At 43.1% G+C, this 21,937-nt stretch overlaps 1 protein-coding gene across 2 annotated transcripts in view; it reads left to right on the top strand.

Moving 5' to 3' along the window:
- SP2353 overlaps positions 1 to 21,937 on the top strand; it is a 741,117-nt gene that overhangs the window by 573,166 nt on the left and 146,014 nt on the right. For both annotated transcript variants that reach the window (XM_065231894.1, XM_065231886.1), the window contains one exon: positions 15,698 to 15,842. In XM_065231894.1, the coding sequence (XP_065087966.1) occupies positions 15,698 to 15,842 (145 nt within the window). The remainder of the gene's footprint in view (positions 1 to 15,697; positions 15,843 to 21,937) is intronic.

The following is a 21,937-nucleotide window of genomic DNA, read 5'->3' as shown; positions in this document are numbered from 1 at the left end:
AAAGTTTCTTCATTTTGGCCAATTTTGGTGAAATGAAAATATGAACTTTTTTATTATGTGAGATAGAACCAAAAGCTGGAAAAGGACGACCACACAAATCCTTCGAGACCTCAAGTACGAGATCAAAGCATAGAAAAGTGCACGAGATCAGCATAGAAGTTCCTTATGCGGAGTTAATGTTTGTAGTGGCAACCAGTGCAACAAATTCTGGCCTTCGAGACGCAGGAAAGATCATCAAAAATCTATCAGAGTTTTCGGAAAACGCAGATAGTGTAAAGAAGTCCATGAAGGTGGTCAGTGATGTGGAAGGTATGGTTTGTAGCACAGTGCCAGTAGGCCATGTTTGATGTTTTATAATATAAGCTAGCGTAAACCGTAGAATAAGGGTCATCTTTAATTATCTTTTCATACATTGATTTCTCACAAAAAACTTGTTTCTAGTCACTTTTAAAACTTTTGATGGTGCACATTTTTGCCGAAGCAATTAAGATACTATCTCCTTTATTTGAAGAGTTATCGCGCTCCCGCAGTTTTTCCACCGTAAATAAACAAAATAATGATCTTTCAGATAGAATTAAAAACTTGAAAATCAGTTTGCTCCTTTTAGAGATATTGCCAATTGAAAAATGCCAGTTTTTTTAAAAGAAAATCACCTTTAACTTTCTAATTAAAAAGATAGCAACTTGATTGCTTCAGCAAAAGTATTTGTAATTAAAAGTTTTAAAAGTGTCTAGAACATTTGTTTTACAAGAAATGAACGTATGAAAAGATATTAAAGAATACCAGTTTTTCAGGGGCAACCCTAACTTTCTTGTTTAAAAAAATCATAGCTCATTTACCATAAGAGTTGGAAGTTTAGTGGCTTGAGCAAAGGTGCCGCAAATTGATTGTTTTACAACTTTCTACAACATCTCACAAAATAAAATAGTTCACATTTTCAATTCACCAATTCAATGGACCACCCTACTTCCACTAACATGAAAATTTGGCCAAAAATTATGAAGAAACTTTCCTGAAGACACCATATGCCTTAAATCAACGGTTTTAGCGCAAACATTTTTGTCTTCCTAAATACCATTGGGACCATTGTGCATTGTTGCTTGTTCCACAACCGTCAATTTTTGGCTGGTTTATGTTCGTAATGAAATGCTTTTCCAAATCATTAGCAATTTGCAGAGCTTTTCTTTTCACTGCTGGATTAGTTAAAGCTGGATTCCCATCTATAGCCTTTTTTCTGCATGACGGCTCAGCCATTCCACAGCATTTAAACGAAAATGAAAAATGACGGCGTATAGCATGTCAAAATTTTTGACGCTCAACGGGCAACCTATCCATCGATCATGCTGTATATACCGGACACATGAACTCTGACCTTAACATCTCCATTACTCACCACTATGGGATCCGTACTCAAAATGTAAATTTCATTGAAGAAATCCATGAACATCTTCTTGGAACGAACGCGGCATAGTGTATTGGACTGCGGGTTTGGATTTTCCCAGAGACATTTGCCATTGTCACTTACAAGTAGAGACGGAGCATTTTATCCGAAAGCAATGAGTCATTTGATCATAATGGGAAAATCCAGTGGCTGAGTCCACTCTACTTGTATCGTGAATGGTGCAGTCCAGAAAACTATCTTCAGCAATACTAACCTTTTCAAAATTTGAACTCACTTACAGTGACCTCGGTCGCCAAGTATCCTTTATCCCAAACTGATTTCGAAGATCAAAATATCAAATAAAAGGTTATTAAAAATATTCTCTTGGAAAAATGTTTTTTTTTTTTTTCCTTTGGTTTGTTTTCCGTCGATCTTGTTTTCCGTGCTGAGCACCAATTTTACCGACGCCAGGGAGGCAGCTCCCACACCTGGACCCTACCTATCGACTCATCAACTCATGAAACGGGGACCAACGGCTTTACTTGCCTTCCGATGGAAGACGGGATCATAGATGTTGAGCCTCAGAACAACCTGGCGGCGCCGACTGGGATTGAACCCAGGCCTGCTCAGGTGAGAGGTAATCACGCTTACCACTTCACCACCGGCGCCACTTGAACACAAGATTAATTAAGTTTCAAAACTAAGGTTAATATTCTTAAAAAAACCATATATGATTTTCATAAACTCCAGATCCCGTCTAGCCAAAACATCCCTAACTGAAACATTAGGTTATCTTCCTCGAGTTCGAAGGTACACACTTAGAAATTACTACTTTTACTAGACGTAATCCATATTAGACGTAAATCATGAAACGTAAACAAATATTTCATGTAAAATAAGGTGCTCTCAAACCGAAACATAAGCAAGTCGACGAAGAGAACGTTTGATTAAATTGATTTTCTCGTTTCTATCAACTGATTTTTATGTCAAAAGAGCCGCTTACATGTGTCGGAACCGAAATTTACACCGCTTTTCCGTAGTGGGTAGCAGCTTTATGACAATAGGAAAAAGAATAGCTTTGATTTAAAATCGGAAGCGATGAGTGGAGTTCACTGGATAATTATGATATAGATGTCGAGACCAGATTTTTAAGCGGATAGGCAGCCCATCGCTGAATTAATTCCTGCTCACGTCATTGGATTTCGACCCAATCTCTCGAAGAGTGTGCAATCCTCGATAGAGAAGACGAAAAAAATACTATTTTTGTCAAACTGACGACCGTGTAAGACCAAAAGTTGACGAACAGAACCACCCGTAAATTGTGTCTTCACAGTGCACGACGCACAGTGGAACAGTGCTATCTCACACGACATCAAAAGCTCAGTCAAACAATAGAAACAGGGGCAGCTTGACTTTGAAGTCACACAAGGCTCACCTCTAATCCTTCTTGGCACTCCAATCGGAGGATGCAACGGCATTCAGATCATTGCGCTTTCGTAAATGATTGAGATAATTCGGACCAACTTTAGCTGCGTTGCAATATAGAAATTTCTTTTGGGAACATATGCTACGCTTATTTGGACACCATCTGACGCAGTCACTAAACTCTGCTGGTCGTAAAAGTTGATTTTATATCAGTGCTCTCCCATGAACTTGAATTCTGATACGTACGAGAGTGTGTTGGGGCATCCGATAATTTGATTGAATTGTTCACATTTTACGATCCGGCTGCTTTGCCCTTGGGCTCAGTCCTGCTTTCGGAGGCACCCGAAGGGCCCTGACGGATCGAGACACTGCCTAATTCAATAAAAGTTGTAAAATTTGATCATTTGGAACAAAACGGTTCTGGATCGGTGTGTGTGTATGTATGTGTCAGTATCAGGCAGTAACATGCTGTGGGGTAAACTTGGTCACATAGAGATAGCAACGTAAATTAAATCATGGAACTGGGCTATCGAATTTGCGACATGATTACATGGGGCAGAGATTTTTATATTGAATTGTTGATAGACGTGAAAATATAGCCCTTTTTATAAATGTATGTGTTTCATCAATTATTATAAATTCAGAAGAGCTTGCTAAATCGCATTTGAAAGACCATGTAAGCTGAATTGCCTTCATTAATTTAACTGGCAACAAATCAGAAGCAATTAGTTGCAAGACCTACGGGTCTCGCGATGAAGAATATCGATGGGAAAGTTTACTAACTCAATTAAAATTAATCATTCAAGCCTCTTTTCCACTCGTTCGATGCCAAACGAATGGAGCCTCCTGCCTAGTTCTATTGCTTGACTCTCTCACAACCCTATTATTTGTTTCTCAGCCGCCAAAAGGAAGCAACCATAATTCAATCCATTCTCTTAATAGTTCGTTTGTGTACTGGCTCACACATACAAACAAACTACACACAAACAACTTTAACCGAGTCGTCTAATTAATCATATTGTCGAGCAATTTTTGGACGACGTGATTTTATGAAAATAAAGCAACATGCTCCAGAGTTTTAAAGCTGAGTATAAATAGGACCCTATTTTCATTAGGCTTCATATAAAAGCAATATCAGGATGTTGTTCCACGGCAAAATTCGAGTTGTAGGAAACGCGATTTTAAACTTCTTGTATGATGTTGTATGTTATAAGCTATAACGACCACCGCACACCGATCCTACTAGGAAACAAGCTAGATGTTGTATCAATATGACAAAAATCATAACATCGATGGAACTGACGGGCAGTCCCACAATTAGTCTCGTACGAGGGTGCCAGAGAGAACAGAAGATGTCTCCATCAGCAACACCACGGCCGGCCCTAAAAAAGCGATGATTCATCACTTTCATTTCCACCCCACGGAAGATGCGAAGAGCGATGAAGATAAATAACACTCTGCACAATTACATCCGAATTTGCCTCGCTGTTTTATGCTCCAATAATGATCATTCATCTCTCCGTTCGTTGCCGGCTAACAGCGGAATAATGTTTAGGGGAGAGTGGAAACACTTGTTTCAACTTTGGAAAAGTCGAAATGTGATACGGCTTTTGCACAGGTTCTTAGGGAAATATATGATTTCTTATTTCTTCAAAAGCCTTCAGAGTGATATAGAAATTCTAAAAAGTACGCATTTTCTGAAAGATGTCCAAAACGAATTTGAAAAATGGGGGAGGCTGATTCTATTTCGACGATTAAAATTTTTTCAAGGGAAAGTGGACTAAGGGGTCTATTAAATGAAATTGTTTTAATGCTCTCCAGTCTGATTTATACATTCGTTTTTCTTCTTTGTATTTATTACTGGGACTTTACGCCGGCCCTCAACTTTGTGTTCTATGAGCATTTCCACGGTTGTTAATTGAGAGCTTTCAAAGCCTGTATAATTTTTTTATAAGTATAATTGTGTGGCAAGTACAATCATACTGTATGCCCAGGAAAAACAAAAAAAATCCCAAACCGAACCAGGAATCGAACCTAGCCGGTATCCATTTAAGCATTAATTTTTACTTACATTCCAGGAACGAGTGTAAGTTACTTTTTAGGGATAAGGTGTCCCAAATTTAAATTTTTTATTTGTTTCACACGTTCCTTTAGAATTAAGTGTGCCCACATCTTGGGAGATCAAGGCTCCCCTAACTAAGTTTCCAACTTCAAACCCATGAACAAAAGATCACCAATTCAATTATTACAATTGATTCTACTTATTCAAAGCTGATACGTTTTGGATGAATATCCAAAATCTGATTAAGAATGTTCATGCTGGCTAAAAAAAGTCTTGAGAATTGAGAACATAAGAACTGCTCTCAAAAATATATACGTTCTACAAACTGGCGCAAATGTCACCATATCATTGCCTTCCGTCCAGACGAAAGTATGAGGAAACTTATCTGAAAAATTCCCTTATGACTTTCAAAAAAAAAAAAACAGCGAGGGAACAAGTGTGTCCAGTTTCCCCTAAAGATATTTTATCCAAGCTCAAAACGAGGTTTGAATATCTGCAGTTGCCGGTTGCTACGTTCCTTGCAGATTTACGGTGTGGTAAGGTATGTTTCAGGTTGAGTTTCTTTTAAAAAATTGAACGGTTTATTTTTGGCGAAGGCGGAAAGAGATTCACAGCTTGGTGCGGTACGTTGTGGTATTACTTTTCGAGAAATTTTATCCCCGGTGTTGTACGTGAGTGAAATTTAGTGCAATAAGTTTATATCGAGTTAGGATTGTATTGCCAGTGGCAATTACCTGTTTGCGATGAATGGCTGGTTGCGTTACGTGGCTGGTGGATTGTGGATTGTGAAGATTATGTATTTTCCCCCCATGAGCATGAGCATGATTGACCACCCGTGGATGCAACTCCGTTATTGCTGATCAATTGTAATTACACAAAGAACCAACAGACGTTGCTTGGGACTAGCAATCATCCTCAATGTGTAAATACTGGTGATCTAAAACTAGGCAATACCAGCGCCGGCCACGTCCAAATGCTGGTTAAAAAACGACTAGGTAAGAATATGTTGACGTAATAGTTGCTTTTCACCGAGAACACCTCTGCACTTCCACGGGAAATTACTGGATAAAAGGGTTGGGATTGCAGCAGGATTCATTTTGGTAAGCGATATGCTGAGTTGATGTCTTAACGATTCAATATCGCGAAGGAGCGTGGGATTGAACCCACGGTCTGCTACTCAGTAAGCAAAATCGATCGACCGTTCAACTTGTTGATATCCCAGCGGCAACCTCACCAACGACGACGACAACAACTGCTCTTGAGAAGGAGTAGGATTTGATATAAATTTCCAATCAACACGTCTTTCCTAAAACTCAAGTACTCGGCCCTGCAACCAAATTTCTTTAATAAATGCAACCAAAATATTATGAATGCATCAAGCTGATAGTACCCGCGGTAAACCACTACAAGGCCGTCGAGGCGTTACTGAAACATAAAAGTTGGATTATTTCTCCCACGATATTGAGGCGACCAAGCCGTTCAAAGTGGTATTGCGTAGCCTTCCCGACATAGAAACAATCACACTGTCGGATGAATTGAAGCAACATAGACTCAAGCCGATCCAAATCTTCAAGATGACTTGTCATGACGTTCCACGTAAGAACCATGACCATGACCTGTATCTGGTCCACCTGGAAAGCAATTCAACATACTTGAAGAACCTCCAGATCATTCGGGCCCTTTTCCACATCGTAGTGCTTTGGGAGCAGTGCAAGCCGAGCAAAGTAAAATAACAACCTGATATCAACTTGAAAACAAGTCTTGTTATTCCAGGTATCATTTTGTTTCAGTTGTTATCGCATAACTTATTTAGTTATCAACCTCGACTAAGTTAGTTATAAGTTGTTATCATGAAAGAATAAGAAATGATGCAAGGTTGGTTCAAAACTTCAAATATTATCCGCATGGTAAGAATAAAAAACACTGCCTATCAAATTTCAGTTATCAGAGTAAGGCTTTAATACCAAATTGATAAAATAATATAAAATTGGTAGAAATATTTTGCATGGATCACAGGATTTGTTATCGAGTTGTTTACAACGATAATTAAATCATTTATTTTTGTGATAGCCAAGGAGTACTATTTTGTTATAATTTTTGTTATGTTAGCAATTTATTCAACCACAATGATAACATGTTCATTTATCAAATCTTGATAACCGGTTATCAAAACTTGTTATCAATGTGGTATAATCCTTTGTTCGGGAAGCCAGTCCACCGTGATGTCACCCAATGCGCGAACTGCATGCTGTTCGGGCATGGAACGAGAAACTGCCACATGGCTTTCCGCCGCAACAATTGTGCTAAGGAATACGCACTTGATACCTGCGAATTATTGGGAGGAGCACATCGCACATCGGGCAGCCAGCAAGACATGCCCGAAGCGAGCGGAATTCATTGCTATCCGCAATGAAGCCTCTACGAAGAATCAACCTGGCCGCAGAAGAGTGCCATAAAATAACGGGCAGAACTTTTCTGAAATCCTCCAACGGTGCCAAATTCCAGTGCTTCCGCCACTTCCACTCAACAACCGTTTTGCTGGAGCTGCATCGGTTCCGCCAACAGCTGGGGTGCCTAACACTCCGGAAATCTCAAGACGTCAGTCATATGCCGCAACTGCTGCACCCCGAAGCACCTCTCCCGGCTTATCGAGGCAGCATTTAGGTGCTCACTCTTCACCAGCGATCGAGAATTCACACACTCTGCTTACACCGGCGGAACTTGTTACACTCGTGACAGAAGTCATCATGAACAGAACAGCTTCATGCTGCCATATCCCTCATCAATAAGTATGGACCGTGAAGCCATCCAAATTGCAAATTGGAATGCTTGAACAAACGAGACATTGATATCGCCATCATCACTGAAACGCACCTGAAGCCCGAGATTAACGTTTCCTTCCCGATTTCGACTTGTGTAGCTCGATCGAACCTGCTCTGGGGGAGGAGGAGTTTCCATCACTCTAAGGAGGAACATCAACTGTCGGCAGCTGCCGAGCTTCCAACTAAAGATTATCGAAGCCGTAGGGGTAAAAGTTTCCTGTCGTTGCGGCATACTGCCCCAAACAAGTCAACATCAGAGATGGGTCGGCAGCAGACCTGCGAAGAGATATTGTCATCGTCATCGCTGACGCCCTGAACGCCAAATATCAAGTTTGGGGCAACAGTCAATCAAAATGGCACCATCCTGAACAACGACCTGCAGGAAGCGCAGGACAAAATCTTGAGTCCGGACACTCCCACCCGGTTAAGTCGGTCCGGTGTTCACGCTAACATCAATATCTTCATCAGCAACATGGGCAACAACATTGCTCAACCTATCACTTACCAGGAACTCAGCTCGTACCCCTATCCGTAGTTGGTATCTCGCCCAAGTAACATTTCAAGTTTTATCGAGGTTTTAAAGCATGCTAAAAGTCTAAATCATGGTCTTCAGAACCCTGAACCCTGTTACTTGGGCGGTGAACCGATTCGAAACTTCACGGAGCAACTACCATCGTGTCAACTGGGATCAATATCAACACTGCGTTGGCACAACCATCGACTAATATGTCCAACCGGAGACGTCCGAAGATGTTGACCGGTGTCTGCAATCCTTCGAAGAGGCCAGGGAACAACACGTGCCAGTATTCAGACAGGTGAGCAATACTCTTAACCTTGACAGATCTACCAAAAACGTACTGTAACACCATCCGTAGGCAGAACCAGAGCGAGCCTGTTAAGAAGACCAATTGCAATCGCCTGGTGGATCTCAGAAATAAAGACTTTGCTAGGAAGATCCGCTCTCTCCCAGATTGTGCTAAGCCTTTTTGGAAACTTACCAACAAGCCTAGGGCCACTCCACCACTGATACCGCTGAATCGTTCCGCTGATTCAGTGGTTCATCTGATAACCCCTGTAGAGAAGACTGCAGGGATAGGTCAACACTTCGTCAGCTCCTACAATCTTGAACAGAACAGCATAAGTCCACACGATCTTGGCTGCTGTTGTGGAAAATGCAGCCAACCTCCATCAGATTCCCAACATCTTTCCTGAGGAATCCATGATCATAGCTGGCGAACTGTTGACCTATATCAAATTATCCAAAAATTTGAAGGCCCCAGGTTTGAAGGCCCCAGAAGCAGTCTTCACGAAACATAGACGGCGTTGAGCTTGAGTTTCAATTTCTTCAGTGCACGTTCATTGAACGCGCGTGTTACCTTTCGAACTCAGGTGTATGTACTCTGCACATCAAACGTGATGCTTCGTACCTGCATGCAAGTGTTAACATTGAGGATTGCTATGTTGCAGCAGAAAGGGCAGACGAAATCGATGAACGCTTCTTATACGCTTTTAACCTACACATCTTTCAGAGTAAAAACAGACGAGAGGTGAACATGTCAGTCTGATACACTCAAAGTTCATGGTTCGAGCTTGAACTATTCCGTTTTATAATTCTTTTTAATATCATTTATTCTTTCCATCGCCAACGCTTGTTTGGTGCACTTGAATACGAACGATGTTTTTTAAAACGTTGAAGCAAACAATGTGAGGACATAAACGTTGTTGAGGTGTATGTATAATAGAATGCTTATGTAATGCACATCAGTGAAGTTGGTGAAGTGGTTGAGACTATGGTACTGATGCATGGTCAATATCGGTGTCATTTTTTGATTTTGTTACTAAGGAATCCGATTTTGACAGATAAACGGGCGTGCCTTTAGAAGGTGCTCTAACTCTTCGAAGGGACAAAGCCGTATCAAAACCGAATGACCGTATCAAACCCGAATGCTTCATCATTTCTCAATAGTAATGGAGTAAAACGATATGCAGAGGGACTAAAAACTGGGGAGGGGCCTTACATGATAAGTACCCGAGTAGCACACTTGCGTTAAGAAAAGTTGCAACAAGTTGTTTGTGACTGAAATAAGTCGTAAAGAAGTTTCTACAACCGATATGTGACAAGTGTGATACTAGGGTATGGAAAGATGCGTGACATAAGAGGGGGGTTATCAATTTGAAAATATTGTGCACGACATATTTGAAACTTCCTTTATACTAAACGTCAAAGTCCACTTCTTTTTTCAAGGTTTAGTAGAAAATTATTTATTGAATTATTTAATGAATTAAATTACCAAGTTCATATAATTGTGAAGCACAACATCAAATAACCAGTCGGAGAATTATTTATGGGATTTGTTGAAATTTATTAATGGCAGCTGATAGCTAATAGCACATGAAAGCTTCACAATAACAACCGCTTCCGGGGTGCTTAGCAGCAATAACTTCCTTCCAAAAAAGATATTCGGATAAACATTAGTTTTCCAATACGCTGAAAATTTATCGCTTCGGCGGAAAACAAAACTGAGTCCAAAAGCTAACGGCGGGTTTTTTAAAACTGAAGCAAGCGATGTTCGAACGTAAACATTGCACTCATGCTGGGGTGCAAGTTCATTTGCTTGAGTGCAAAAGTTGAGTTCCAAATTCTTCAACCATCTGGTATTGATTTTCAATCAGAGCCTCCAACTTGGCTACTTCCCCTCGTGCTGGAAGTAAGCTAAATTCATACCCATCCGGAAACCTGGGAAGGATCTTTCTTCTCCTTCAAGTTACCTACCCATCAGCCTTCTCTCAGGGTTATTCAAGCTGTTCGAAAGGACAGTTTACAGCCGGCTCATAACATACTTACCTTACCAATCAGGCTAAGGCCTTGTTGTCCTCTGATGTCCGAAGAAGTCGACTCCACTCTACTCGATCCATGGCCACAGTTCGCCAGCCTCGTAGTCTGCGAAGGGTCCGCAGGTCACCTTCAACTTGGTCGATCCACCTTGCCCGCTGCGCGCCTTTTCTTCTTGTTCCTGTTGGGTCGCTTTCTAGAACCATTTTCACTGGGTCGTCGTGTGGCATTCTTACGACATGCCCAGCCCACCGTAGTCGCCCAAATTTTTGCAATGTGGACGATGGATGGTTCTCCCAGCAGCTGGTGAAATTCGTGGTTCATTCGCCTCCTCCACGTTCCGTCATCCATCTGCACTCCACCGTAGATGGTACGCAACACCTTCCGTTCGAAAACACTAAGGGCGCCTTGGTCCTCCCCGAGCATAGTCCAGGTCTCGTGGCCGTAAAGGACCACCGGTCTAATCAGCGTCTTGAAGACAGTCAACTTCGTGCGGCGGCGAATTTTATTCGACCGGAGCGTCCTCCGGAGTCCAAATTAGGCACGATTCCCTGCTAAAATGCGTCTTTGAATTTCTCTGCTGGTATCATTTTCAGCGGTCACCAGTGAGCCCACATACACGAACTCATCGACCACCTCGATTTCGTCACCGTCAATCTGAAGTCGGGGTGGGAGGCTAAAATTGTCTTCCCTAGAGCCTCTTCCTTTCATGTATTTTGTCTTTGATGCACTGATGGCAAGTCCAATCCGTCTAGCTTCAGCCTTCAGTCTGATGTACGTTTCCGCCATCATCTCAAAGTTCCTTGCCATAATGGCAATGTCATCGGCGAAGCCAAGGAGCTGGATGGACTTCCTGAATATCATGCCACTCGTGTCTAAACCCAGCTCTTCTGATCACACCTTCTAACGCGATGTTGAACAGCAGACACGAAAGTCCATCACCCTGCCGTAACCCCCTTCGAGATTCAAAGGGACTCGAGAGTGTCACCGATACTCGAACAACGCACATCACTCGATCCATCGTCGCCTTGACCAATCGCGTCAGTTTATCCGGAAGTCCGTACTCGTGCATAATCTGCCATAGCTGATCTCGATCGATTGTGTCGTATGCGGATTTGAAATCGATGAACAAATGATGTGTGGGCACGTTGTATTAGCGGCATTTCTGCAGAACCTGTTGAATCGCGAAAATTTGGTCCGTGGTAGCGCGGGCACCCATGAATCCCGCCTGGTATTGCCACACGAACTCTCTTGCATATGGTGACAGACGGCGGCATAGAATTTGGGAGAGTACCTTGTAGGCGGCGCTCAGCAGTGTGATCGTGCGGTAGTTGCAGCAATCCAACTTGTCGCCCTTTTTGTAGATTGGGCATACGACACCTTCCATCCACTCCTCCGGTAATATCTCCTTCTCCCAAATCAAAGGAAAATCCGGTAATATCTCCTCCTCCCAAATTACCCAGTGCAGCGCTCTAGCCAGTGCTTCACCACCGTATTTTAATAGCTCACTTGGTAGTTGATCTACACCAGTTGCTTTGTTGTTCTTCAGCCGACCGATCTCCTCCTCAACTTCTTGAAGATCGGGGGTCGGTAGCCTGTCGTCTTCTGCGCGTGCTCCAAGGTATGTTGCCGTGCCACCTTCGTTTTCTGGCTTATAACATCTGCCGATGAAAACAACATCTTACTCGAGGAGAAGTTTGGTTTTCGAAAAGGTCGATCGGCAGTCCACCAACTGAGTAACAAACATTCTCAGACGGAACAAGTCTGTTTCTAAAACATCTGCTATGGCATTGTTAGACGTTGAAAAGCGTTCGACAGCGGCCTGCTGTACAATTTGCATCGATACGGTCATCCGATCTTCCTCGTGAAGATTATACAAAATTATCTATCGGACAGGACGTTTTCTCTAAATGGCATCACATCGGATGCCTTCAACATCGGTGCAGGTGTGCCTCAAGGAACTATCCTTGAGCCCACCCTGTTCAATCTATTCACCTCCGATATTCCGGCTCTCGCTGATGGTGGATCGTTGTCTCTGTTCGCAGACGACAAATCCAACGTCTACAAGGGTAGGGTCATCGGAGCTCTGACCGCCAAACTCCAGAGAGGCTTGGATGTTCTGTCTGAGAATTTCAACAGCTGGAAGCTTTTCAAAATGGCGACGAAAGAACAGTGCGTGCGCGAAAAAGTTTTGCACAGGTACTTTGAGAATGCCATCGGAAAAAGTTGAGAATCGTGAATTTCACGGTGTCTGGTATAATAAAACGGTTCGAAAAACATCTGACTGTTGATCGAAAGCGAACATCTGTAAAAAAAGACGTCAGGTCAACGAGAACGATCACAAACTCGTGGTTGGGGCCTTTAAAAGGAAACCGAACGCCTCAGTTCGAGATGTGTTTAAAAAGCTGCATGTGAGCAAGACTTTCGTGCAGAATACCAAAACTTGAGCTGGACTACGTACGTTTACGGTTCAGAAGTCCTCAAACCGTGACGAGAAACAGAATACAGTCGCAAAAAGCCATGCCCGGACGTTGTACGACCAGACGTTAACGAAACCACACTGCTGCGTAATGGATGACAAGACATATGTGAAGGCGGACTTCAACCAGATTTCAGGAAACCCTTAGGTGACTGCCAAGGATAAGTGTGATGTTCCCAAGAAACTCCGGACACAGAAAATGTCAAAATTCTCCAAGAAGTTTTTAATTTGGCAAGCAATTTGTACTTGCGGAAAGCGGAATACACCTTTCGTGACCACAAGCACCATGAATAGACAGGTGTATTTGGAAGAGTGTTTCCAAAAGCGGCTTCTCCCTCTCCTGAAGGCTCACGACGGTCCGACGATCTTCTGGCCGGATTTGGCATCATGCCTCTACACGAAGGACGTGCTAGAGTGGTATAAGGCGGATCATGTCGATTTCGTGCCGAAAGATCTGAATTCCCCAAAACTGCGGAACTGCACCCAATAGAAAAATACTGGACCACCTTCTAAAATGACATAAAGTAGTGAAAAATGTAGAAGAAATGAAGAAAGCATGGGTTAATATGCAAAAAACTGTCAATTTAGAGGTCGTGTAGAACCTTATGGCTTGGGTTAAGGCCAAATTTCACGCATTTGGATTTAAAGGTGAAATAAATTAAATTAATGATGCCAAACTAACTTTAATTGTTTCTTCAACTCCCTGAAAATTTGGTGATAATCGGATAAAAACTTGAATTTTGAGAATGAATTTTGTGTGTGCGGATTTTAAACGGTGCTCCCTTTATACTCGTGGTTAGATAGGTTATAACATTTTCAATTAAAACGAAACATATCCCCCGAAGGGGTATTCTTTAAACTACATGAAGAACGTAAATATTAAATTAGAATATCCATATAAACAAAGATGAACAGCCACGTAGGCTAATCAATTAAATTGCAAAATCAATTAAAATGCTAAATCTATGTTCAATCATAATCAACTTAAATTAACGTAATTTAACACACCTTTTTTTTATTACATTTAACGGATTCAGAAAACCTTATCAAGATAATTCTGGAACTCTATTTCCCACACGGGAGAACTTGTTCCTGCAACTCGACTTCCATATTTAACACTTTAGCAGAAGTTTATGCAGTTTGGCGGCAGCATTGTGATTGCTTGGAGGTTTTTGAATTATGCACAGATTCAATGAAAGAAGATAACTGGTCTGCATAAGCTTTGAAGAACTATTTTCGGAGGTTCGATGTATAAAAGGAAGTATCATCCAAAAATAGATCAGAACATGACAGTGATAAAAGTTCCTTACTCTTACTTCTTTTTGCTACAGATCGAGCCACTCCACCGCGGAGGTAAATATATTCGTCTGAACTTAAACATTGAACAAGAATCAGATCTCACCATAGCAATTGGTTTGTGACTTTTAGAGAATCCATTCCACACGCCATCGCATCCAGAAGTTAATCTCCAACGCATCGTGGTAGCCAGCCAGATTTGCAAACAAACACAACTCACTGAAAGTGAAAACACTTGAAAGAAACAACTCCTACTTGGACCATCATATTTGTCCCGCAACAATACCTCGGTGGGCGTATAAATAGATTTACCATTTAGACTCATTCCTCTTCACCCACCGAAGCAATATAGACTTCAATTTCCACTTCCTGAGCAGCACAGAGCACAATTCTCAGGGACATAAACTAGACACCACCAGCACAGGACGCAAACGTTGGCGGTTGGTTGCAGTTTGCTGCATCCTTTCAGACATACATTGTACTAGCCGAAGCATATGGCGTTTACCCGTACAAACGTTTCCCTCGTAACCAATAGTGTGGGTTCTATTGCTGCACATGACGACAGTCAAGCCTTGGCTTAGAACATTGAATTCCGATCTGACACCAATAGACACGTCCATTCTTTGCCTTTTTCTTTCCCAGACCCCCACACATACACACACATATACTCTCGCTCACGAACATTTATCTTGCATAATTGAACATTCCCTGTTCAAATTAATGTACACATAAATATCAGTTGCTAGTTGATTTATCGCGGGAAATTTCTCTTTTGTCGGTTTCTCCTCGACAATGGCGACGGGCGCTACTTTCTCCCACCGTTGGACGTCGTTGCATCAAGTGCACGAATTTAGGCGAGGCCATTTGCTAGCCTAGACCAGAGCAGCTAGGAAGGATGAAAAAGTTGGTCGAACTCTATCATCGAACACGGTAAACTGGGAACTTCGACAGAATGGCGGGATGCCAAGGGTAATTTCATATCTCTTCCGGCGAAAGGAAACCATAGTTTGGGGAACAATTAATAGAAAGTTAGGGATCTTCAATGAAGCGTTAGAGTAGCGTGAAAGTTTATGACTTTCCCTCTCTCTAACTTGTAGTCGGAATTGATTTTATTTGGTTGGATCTTATGGTCGAGAGGATGCACTTTGAAGTGGTGATTATGTGTTTATTGCATTCAATTTTAATTCTACAAACTATATTTGCGGCAGCATAACCAATCCTCATCTGATTGTTATTGAGATGTAGCTTCCTCTACATATCGTTGCTAAGCAATTGAATCGAAGAATCCTTTGCTATAAATAAGATTTCCCATCAGAGCATCATCGATAAATTTGTTTTGCATTCTAGCGTAACTATTCGGTAACTTTGCTTTGCTTCATCATTCTTCCCTCCCATCCAGGTTCGACTGCGGATCCGGAACGGGGCGGGTCCGTTCGGAGGAAACGATTGTCCTGAATCAGTGGAATACCATCACCATCTATCGTCATCGTTGGGATGCCTGGCTGGTGCTGAATCAAGGAAACCGGGTGCAGGGACGCTCAAAGGTAAGTTTTCCTAAGGAAATCTGCATTCACATCAATATTCCTCTGACGTCTCACATTCCTCTCGAAATACACATCATCAGTGGAATTCACCTCCCAATGGCTCACTCCTTCCTGAGCCGGCATCCGAGCCGAATGCCTTCATCTTGGCTCAGCAAAGAGAATATAGCATTTTTCTCCTTATTCACCTTCTTTAGTTTTGATCCGATTTTGCAGATCCGGGCTCAGTTTCAATCAGATTTAATTTCTCTACTCTTCAAATCACAACAAACAATCCGCTTTGCATCAGTGCATGCTCAACAAAACGAAACGAATCGGAATCGATGCTTGCTAGAGCTTTTGTGCTGCACCACCGGTATGAATCCTGTGGAAGGAAAATCATTAGATAACATTATTGTGGAAGTCAGATTATATCATTGCAAAGAAACATGAGCTGCAAGCATATATCGCTCAATCGAAACAGCATCACCGGTCTCAGACCCAAATCAAGTTTTTTGAGATGTGTGGAGAGTTTCCTTGGAGGTTAATTTACCGTTTAAAGATTCCTTTATGTACATTCAAGGGTAGTTCATTTATTTCTTTCTAAGTAGAAATTAACTAAATAAAATCGTTGTAAATCCGATCATAAAAATCAGCATTGAATTTAAATGTAACACATTAATTTTTAACTAATTAAATCTTTGATCTGAACAAACATCAACTATTCAGATCATATTCGGTAAATGTAGATCAATTTTTATTATAAATTATTTCTAAGATTTCAGCCGTAAAGAAGATGCTTCCTTGAATAACTAGTATACTAGATTTCCACTCTCCCCATCAATTTAACTTCAACTGGTGGTCCCTCCCGTATCCAGCATTTAATCTTTCATACTTACCTTACCAATCAGGCTAAGGCCTTGTTGGCCTCTGCTGTCCGAAGAAGTCTTCTACACTCTACTCGATCCATGACCACACTTCGCCAGCCTCGTAGTCTGCAAGTCGCCTTCTACTTGGTCGACTTTTCACTGAAAAGGAGCATCGACAGAAGCTCAAGAAACTTGATACACGCTCAGAGTTAGGAATCAAGTCCAGGTCAAAAGCTGCTTAAGTTGTCCACTCTTTTGGATGGTACTTAGGTCGTCGTTCAGCTGCATCCCAACTTGAATGTGAGCCGTTGCGTTATTTCGTGCTTTGAGGCGATCCGCATGGAGGAGAAGGACGTCCTACTTGGTCTCATTAGCCAGGGGGTCATCCGAGTCTAGCGAATCACTCACAAAGAGCACGGTAAGCCAGTCAACACGTCAGCCCTTATCCTTACGTTTAACAGGAGCAACCTTCGCATGTTAAAATTTGTGTCGCTACCCATCCGTACTACCCTAATCCTCTCTTGTGCTATGGTAGTGTCCGATACGGTCATCCCCGTGTCCGATGTCCTGGTCCGAAACGCTGCCTTAACTGTTCTGCCGATCATGAACTGGTGGATGATGATTAGTGTGCAGCAGCTACCCACTGCATCAATTGTGGTGGACCTCATCGTCCGAACAACCGTCAATGCCCGGTTTATAAGAAGGAAGTGGAAGTGATCCGTCTAAAACTGGATCATAATCTGACGTACCCTGAAGCACTCAAGTCTAATCTAATCTAATCTAACACCAACATCATGAAAGCATCCTGGAAAATGATAGATATACCTCCATCACTTTTTTTTCTATTTGGTACACGGCGAATGAGAACGACCCAAATTTGAGTTAAGTTCACTCATAATCGCCAAAAGTGCAGGAACTCCGCGATGAGTAAAATTTGTCTCATGGTTTCCTCTGGAAAACCAAAAAAATCTGCCGGAAAATGAGGAAATTGACGAAAATTTTATTCAGTCTCGAAGTAGTACCAATATACGGAGTGAATCAAATCTTTACTTTTCTCAAATTTGGAAATTTTTCCCTGGAAAATGCTGGAAAAACCTAGGAAAACATGAGGCAAATTTACTCATCGCTGAGTTCCTGCACTTTTGGCGATTATGAGTGAACTAAACTAAAATTTGGGTCGTTCTCATTTGCCGTGTATATGTTGTACATCATAGATGCGCAAAATATATCTAAACGGCCAGGCCTACTGTACAGCATTTGAGGTCGTCTGGAGCATCTAGTCTAAAAAGGTTAAGTGATGCTCCATTTTCTTCTAGCGGTTGGGTCCTGAGCACTAACTCTTGTCCTAGCCCTATATGGCATATGGTTATAGCGCCATTACTCGCTTTCTGAAAAGAGAAGAAGGGAAGGGAAGGAGAGGAAAAGGACTTGGGAAAACAACTTGGGAAAAGGAAATGCGGAATTCCTTATTAGTATTGGTATCGTCAACTTTTATAAAAAACATATAAATCATTGTGTCTTATCATTTGTATTTCAAAAATTAATGTTATAATGATCAACATAGCTTAGGATTATCCAATATAAATCGGCAACACTGTCCTGCAACTAATGATCTTTCTAATCCGTAAACTAAAAGTTACGAAAAAGCACTTAGGCCTTCATTAAGTTCCACTTTCACGCGACGTTCAATGTTTCGGTTTGTTCTTTACGCATTGTTCATGCTATCATAACAAGTTATGACCGACGTGACGATTGTTTAAGCCCTGGTTAAACAAGTTATTTAAATGAAATCACGTTCCCGAAAGCAGTCATCAATGTATCCTAAACTGGATCAAGCGACTGCCGACCGTAAAAAAAAATGGGAGACACTGGAGAAGAAACTAGAGGAGAAAGACGCCCAAATTGCTCAACTTTTTGAAGTGACGAAGAAGAAGGACGAAAAGATCGACAAATTAATGGGACACATCAAACTGATTCGAACACCGCAAGTTCAACAAACCCTGCTAGCTCAGTCAAGTAAATCGATCCATCCTTCCGAAAGTCAATCGAGCCAAGCAATCGAATAGACCCTGCATTCTCAACTCATGAGAAAATCCGGAGAATCGTAGATAGTCGCACCGTCGATGCACCTCAGAAGTAGATCGCCAGCGACAACGAAATCCAGACACAACAAGAAGAAGAAAAGGCACGATAGAAGCAACAATACCTCACCCGGTCGACAAAGCCCATCGCTGAAGAAGCCCGTTGAAAAAACACTGACATCCGACCAGGAAGGAGAGAGCGCAGCAGGCTGGAGGATCCATCTGGGACGTCTTACCCTAACACGTTGATGGAGAATCCCCCTCTCCGGGGGGACGAGAGTGAGACCATGAGTGTCTTGCACCCTCTGTTTCCTCCTGGAATCCGGCCGATGTGTCAGGTCCAACGCGCAGACCGTCAGTATCATCTTCGTCATCAGCAAGTCAGCAGTTATTCATCCCACGAAATGTGTTGGCCTCCGGTGGAACATACGTGGTCTACGTGCCAACATCAGCGAGCTCAAACTGCTCATCAGTCAGCACGAACCGTCCGTTATAGCGCTGCAGGAGACGAAAGTGGATAATCGTATGGTCGCGCCAGACTTTGCCGGCAAGAACTACACCCTGCTTCTTCAAACCGGTTGTCGTCGGTACTGGCAGCAAGGAGTGGGCCTTGCCATCCATGAGGGGGTTCCATTCGAGCGCATCGATATCGATTATGATATTCAAGCCATTGCAGTTCGCATCCATCTTCCGACACCAATGACGGTAGTGTCGATCTCGAATTCCCAGCAACAGTGCCAAACACAAAAAAATGATTCCTTGGAGCGTCTGCCCGCGCCATTGTTGGTACTTGGCAACTTCAATGCGCACCATCCCGCCTGGTGTTCTACGGCATCGAATGCGCTTGGCCGCTACATCGCTGAAAAGACACTGACGGAGCAGCCGATAATCCTGAATGATGGATCACACACGCGGGTGGATCCAGCAAATGGTTCATTTTCTGCCATAGATCTTTCGATCTGTTCGGAGGTGCTTGGCATTTATCTGGCAAACACTTCCGGATACCCACAGCAGCGACCACTTTCCAATCACCGTATCTTCACCTGAATGCTCGCAGATCGCCACGAAGCGGAGAAGATGGCTCTACGACCAAGCAGATTGGACATCGTTCGAACAACTGACTTCCAGCAGCATCAAACTGACTTCCAGCAGCATCAAACCGGATGGTGCCCGGAAGTGAAATCGGCGATTAAGCGGCGTCGAAAACTTCTGAGAGCACTCAAGCGCAGCAGAACAGCAGGATCGGACACAGCAGATGTTTTGAAGCAGTTCCAGGAAGCGAAGGCAGCGGCTAAGAAGATAGTGAAGGAAGCTAAGGAACATTCGTGGGAGGACTTTGTTCGAAAAATATCACCTAGCAGCACAACGGCAGACATGTGGCGGACGATGAACATCCTGAGAGGCAAACGACAATACAGCAAGGCGGTTATCAAGCGACCCGATGGCTACACGGAGAAAGTGGAAGAAATAGCAGAAGAACTGGCCGAGCACTACTGTGAGAGATCAGCGACCTCAAGCTATCCCCATCTGTTTCAAACAGCGAAGGAAAGAGCGGAACGGGATCGCGTGAATTTTCTTCCGGACAACGACGAGATATATAACGCGGACTTCACCCTGGATGAGCTTCTGTGGGCACTCGACAAAGGACGTAGTGTCTCTACAGGTCTAGACTTGGTAGGGTATCCGATGATCCGACGTATGCCTGTATCCGTCAAAATCGCGCTGTTGCAGCTTCTAAACAGAGTCTGGAGTAGTGGCGTTTACCCTATCAGCTGGCGACCAACTGGTGTTCGAACGTATCGGGAACTGCAGATTGACGACTGAGTTGGAGTCGAATGGACGACTGGACAAGAAGCAGCACGCCTTCAGAGCTGGGAGAGGTCATTACCAAATCGGGACGAACACTGGTTGATTGCATCACTTGATCTATCGAAAGCGTACGACACCACTTGGCGGTCCGGTATCTTGCGCACTCTGCGTAAGTGGCAGAACATTTATCGTGGAAGAACATTTATCGGGTGAAATGCCATTGGAGAAGGGAGTCCCCCAAGGGTCAGTGTTATCCGTCACGTTATTCCTTATAGCGATGCAGCCGATTTTCAGAGTGGTACCACATACTGTTACCGTGCTTCTCTATGCGGATGATATCTTGCTGGTGAAGCGGAGGAATAAGGAGCGTCCTCTGTATAGAGATCTACAGGCTGCAGTGAAAGCTGTCGACAAATGGGCGAAAAGCGTCGGCTTCACAATTTCCGCAACAAAATCAAGAATTTTCTACGGCAGTCCCAACGCCCGTCGAGAACCCTGCTACGATATATTCATCGACCGTACAGCTGTACCGAGGACGAATCAACTGAAAGTTGTTGGCGTCAACCTTGACCGGTCGCTGTCCTTCAAACATCCGCGAGGGCAACGCGATTCTCTGTTGTGTATCGGATCAGCAATCGTCACGTCGCGACTTATCTACGGTATCGGGCTCGTCAGTAGAGCGAAGGATTCGATGGTGCAGACTCTTGCACCCATCTACAACCGGATAGTCTGGTTCGGCTCAGGGGCGTACGTCACCAGTCTGATTCCAGCGATTATGGCTGAAGCAGGCACTTTGCCGTTCGATTTAATGCAAGCCATAATTCGTGCTGCAATTAGTTTGATGGAGAAGGATTCCAGGAATATCGATCTTCGAGTTGTGGAACGAGCGTCCGATCGCCTGGCGGCGGTTGATGTAGAGCTTCCAAATATCGCTGTACGGACACGTCTCGCCAACCGAGAGTAGTATGAACACAAGCCGCATATTGTTTGGGGTGTGAAACGACAGATGAAAGCTGGGGATCCCCCGAATACAGTGCGTGCCATCGTGCAGGAGTTGCTGGCTAACCCGTTTAACCGTGCTATGGCTATTTATACGGATGGTTCTAAATGCGAGAACATAGTTGGACCGGTGTATTTAGCAGCAGCATTCAGCAAGCAATAGGTCTTCCGTCACAATGTAGCGTGTTTTCGGCGGAGGCCTTTGCAATCAAGTTGGCCGTCATCGCTGTCGTATCATTCTGTCTGATTCGGCCAGCTGTCTTTTGACCATAGAGAGTGGAAGATCGCAGCATCCGTGGATCAAGGAAATCGAGCACTTATTACGTGGACGGCCGATCCACCTTTGTTGGATCCCTGGTCA

This window comes from Ochlerotatus camptorhynchus, unplaced genomic scaffold (genome assembly GCF_037179485.1).
Source record: "Ochlerotatus camptorhynchus isolate MF236.1 unplaced genomic scaffold, CSIRO-AGI_Acam_v1.1 ptg000035l, whole genome shotgun sequence".
In the NCBI taxonomy this organism is placed as follows: Eukaryota; Metazoa; Arthropoda; class Insecta; order Diptera; family Culicidae; genus Ochlerotatus; species Ochlerotatus camptorhynchus.
The sequence above is the reverse complement of the archived record's forward strand: the minus strand, read 5'-3'. Positions and strand labels throughout refer to the sequence as shown.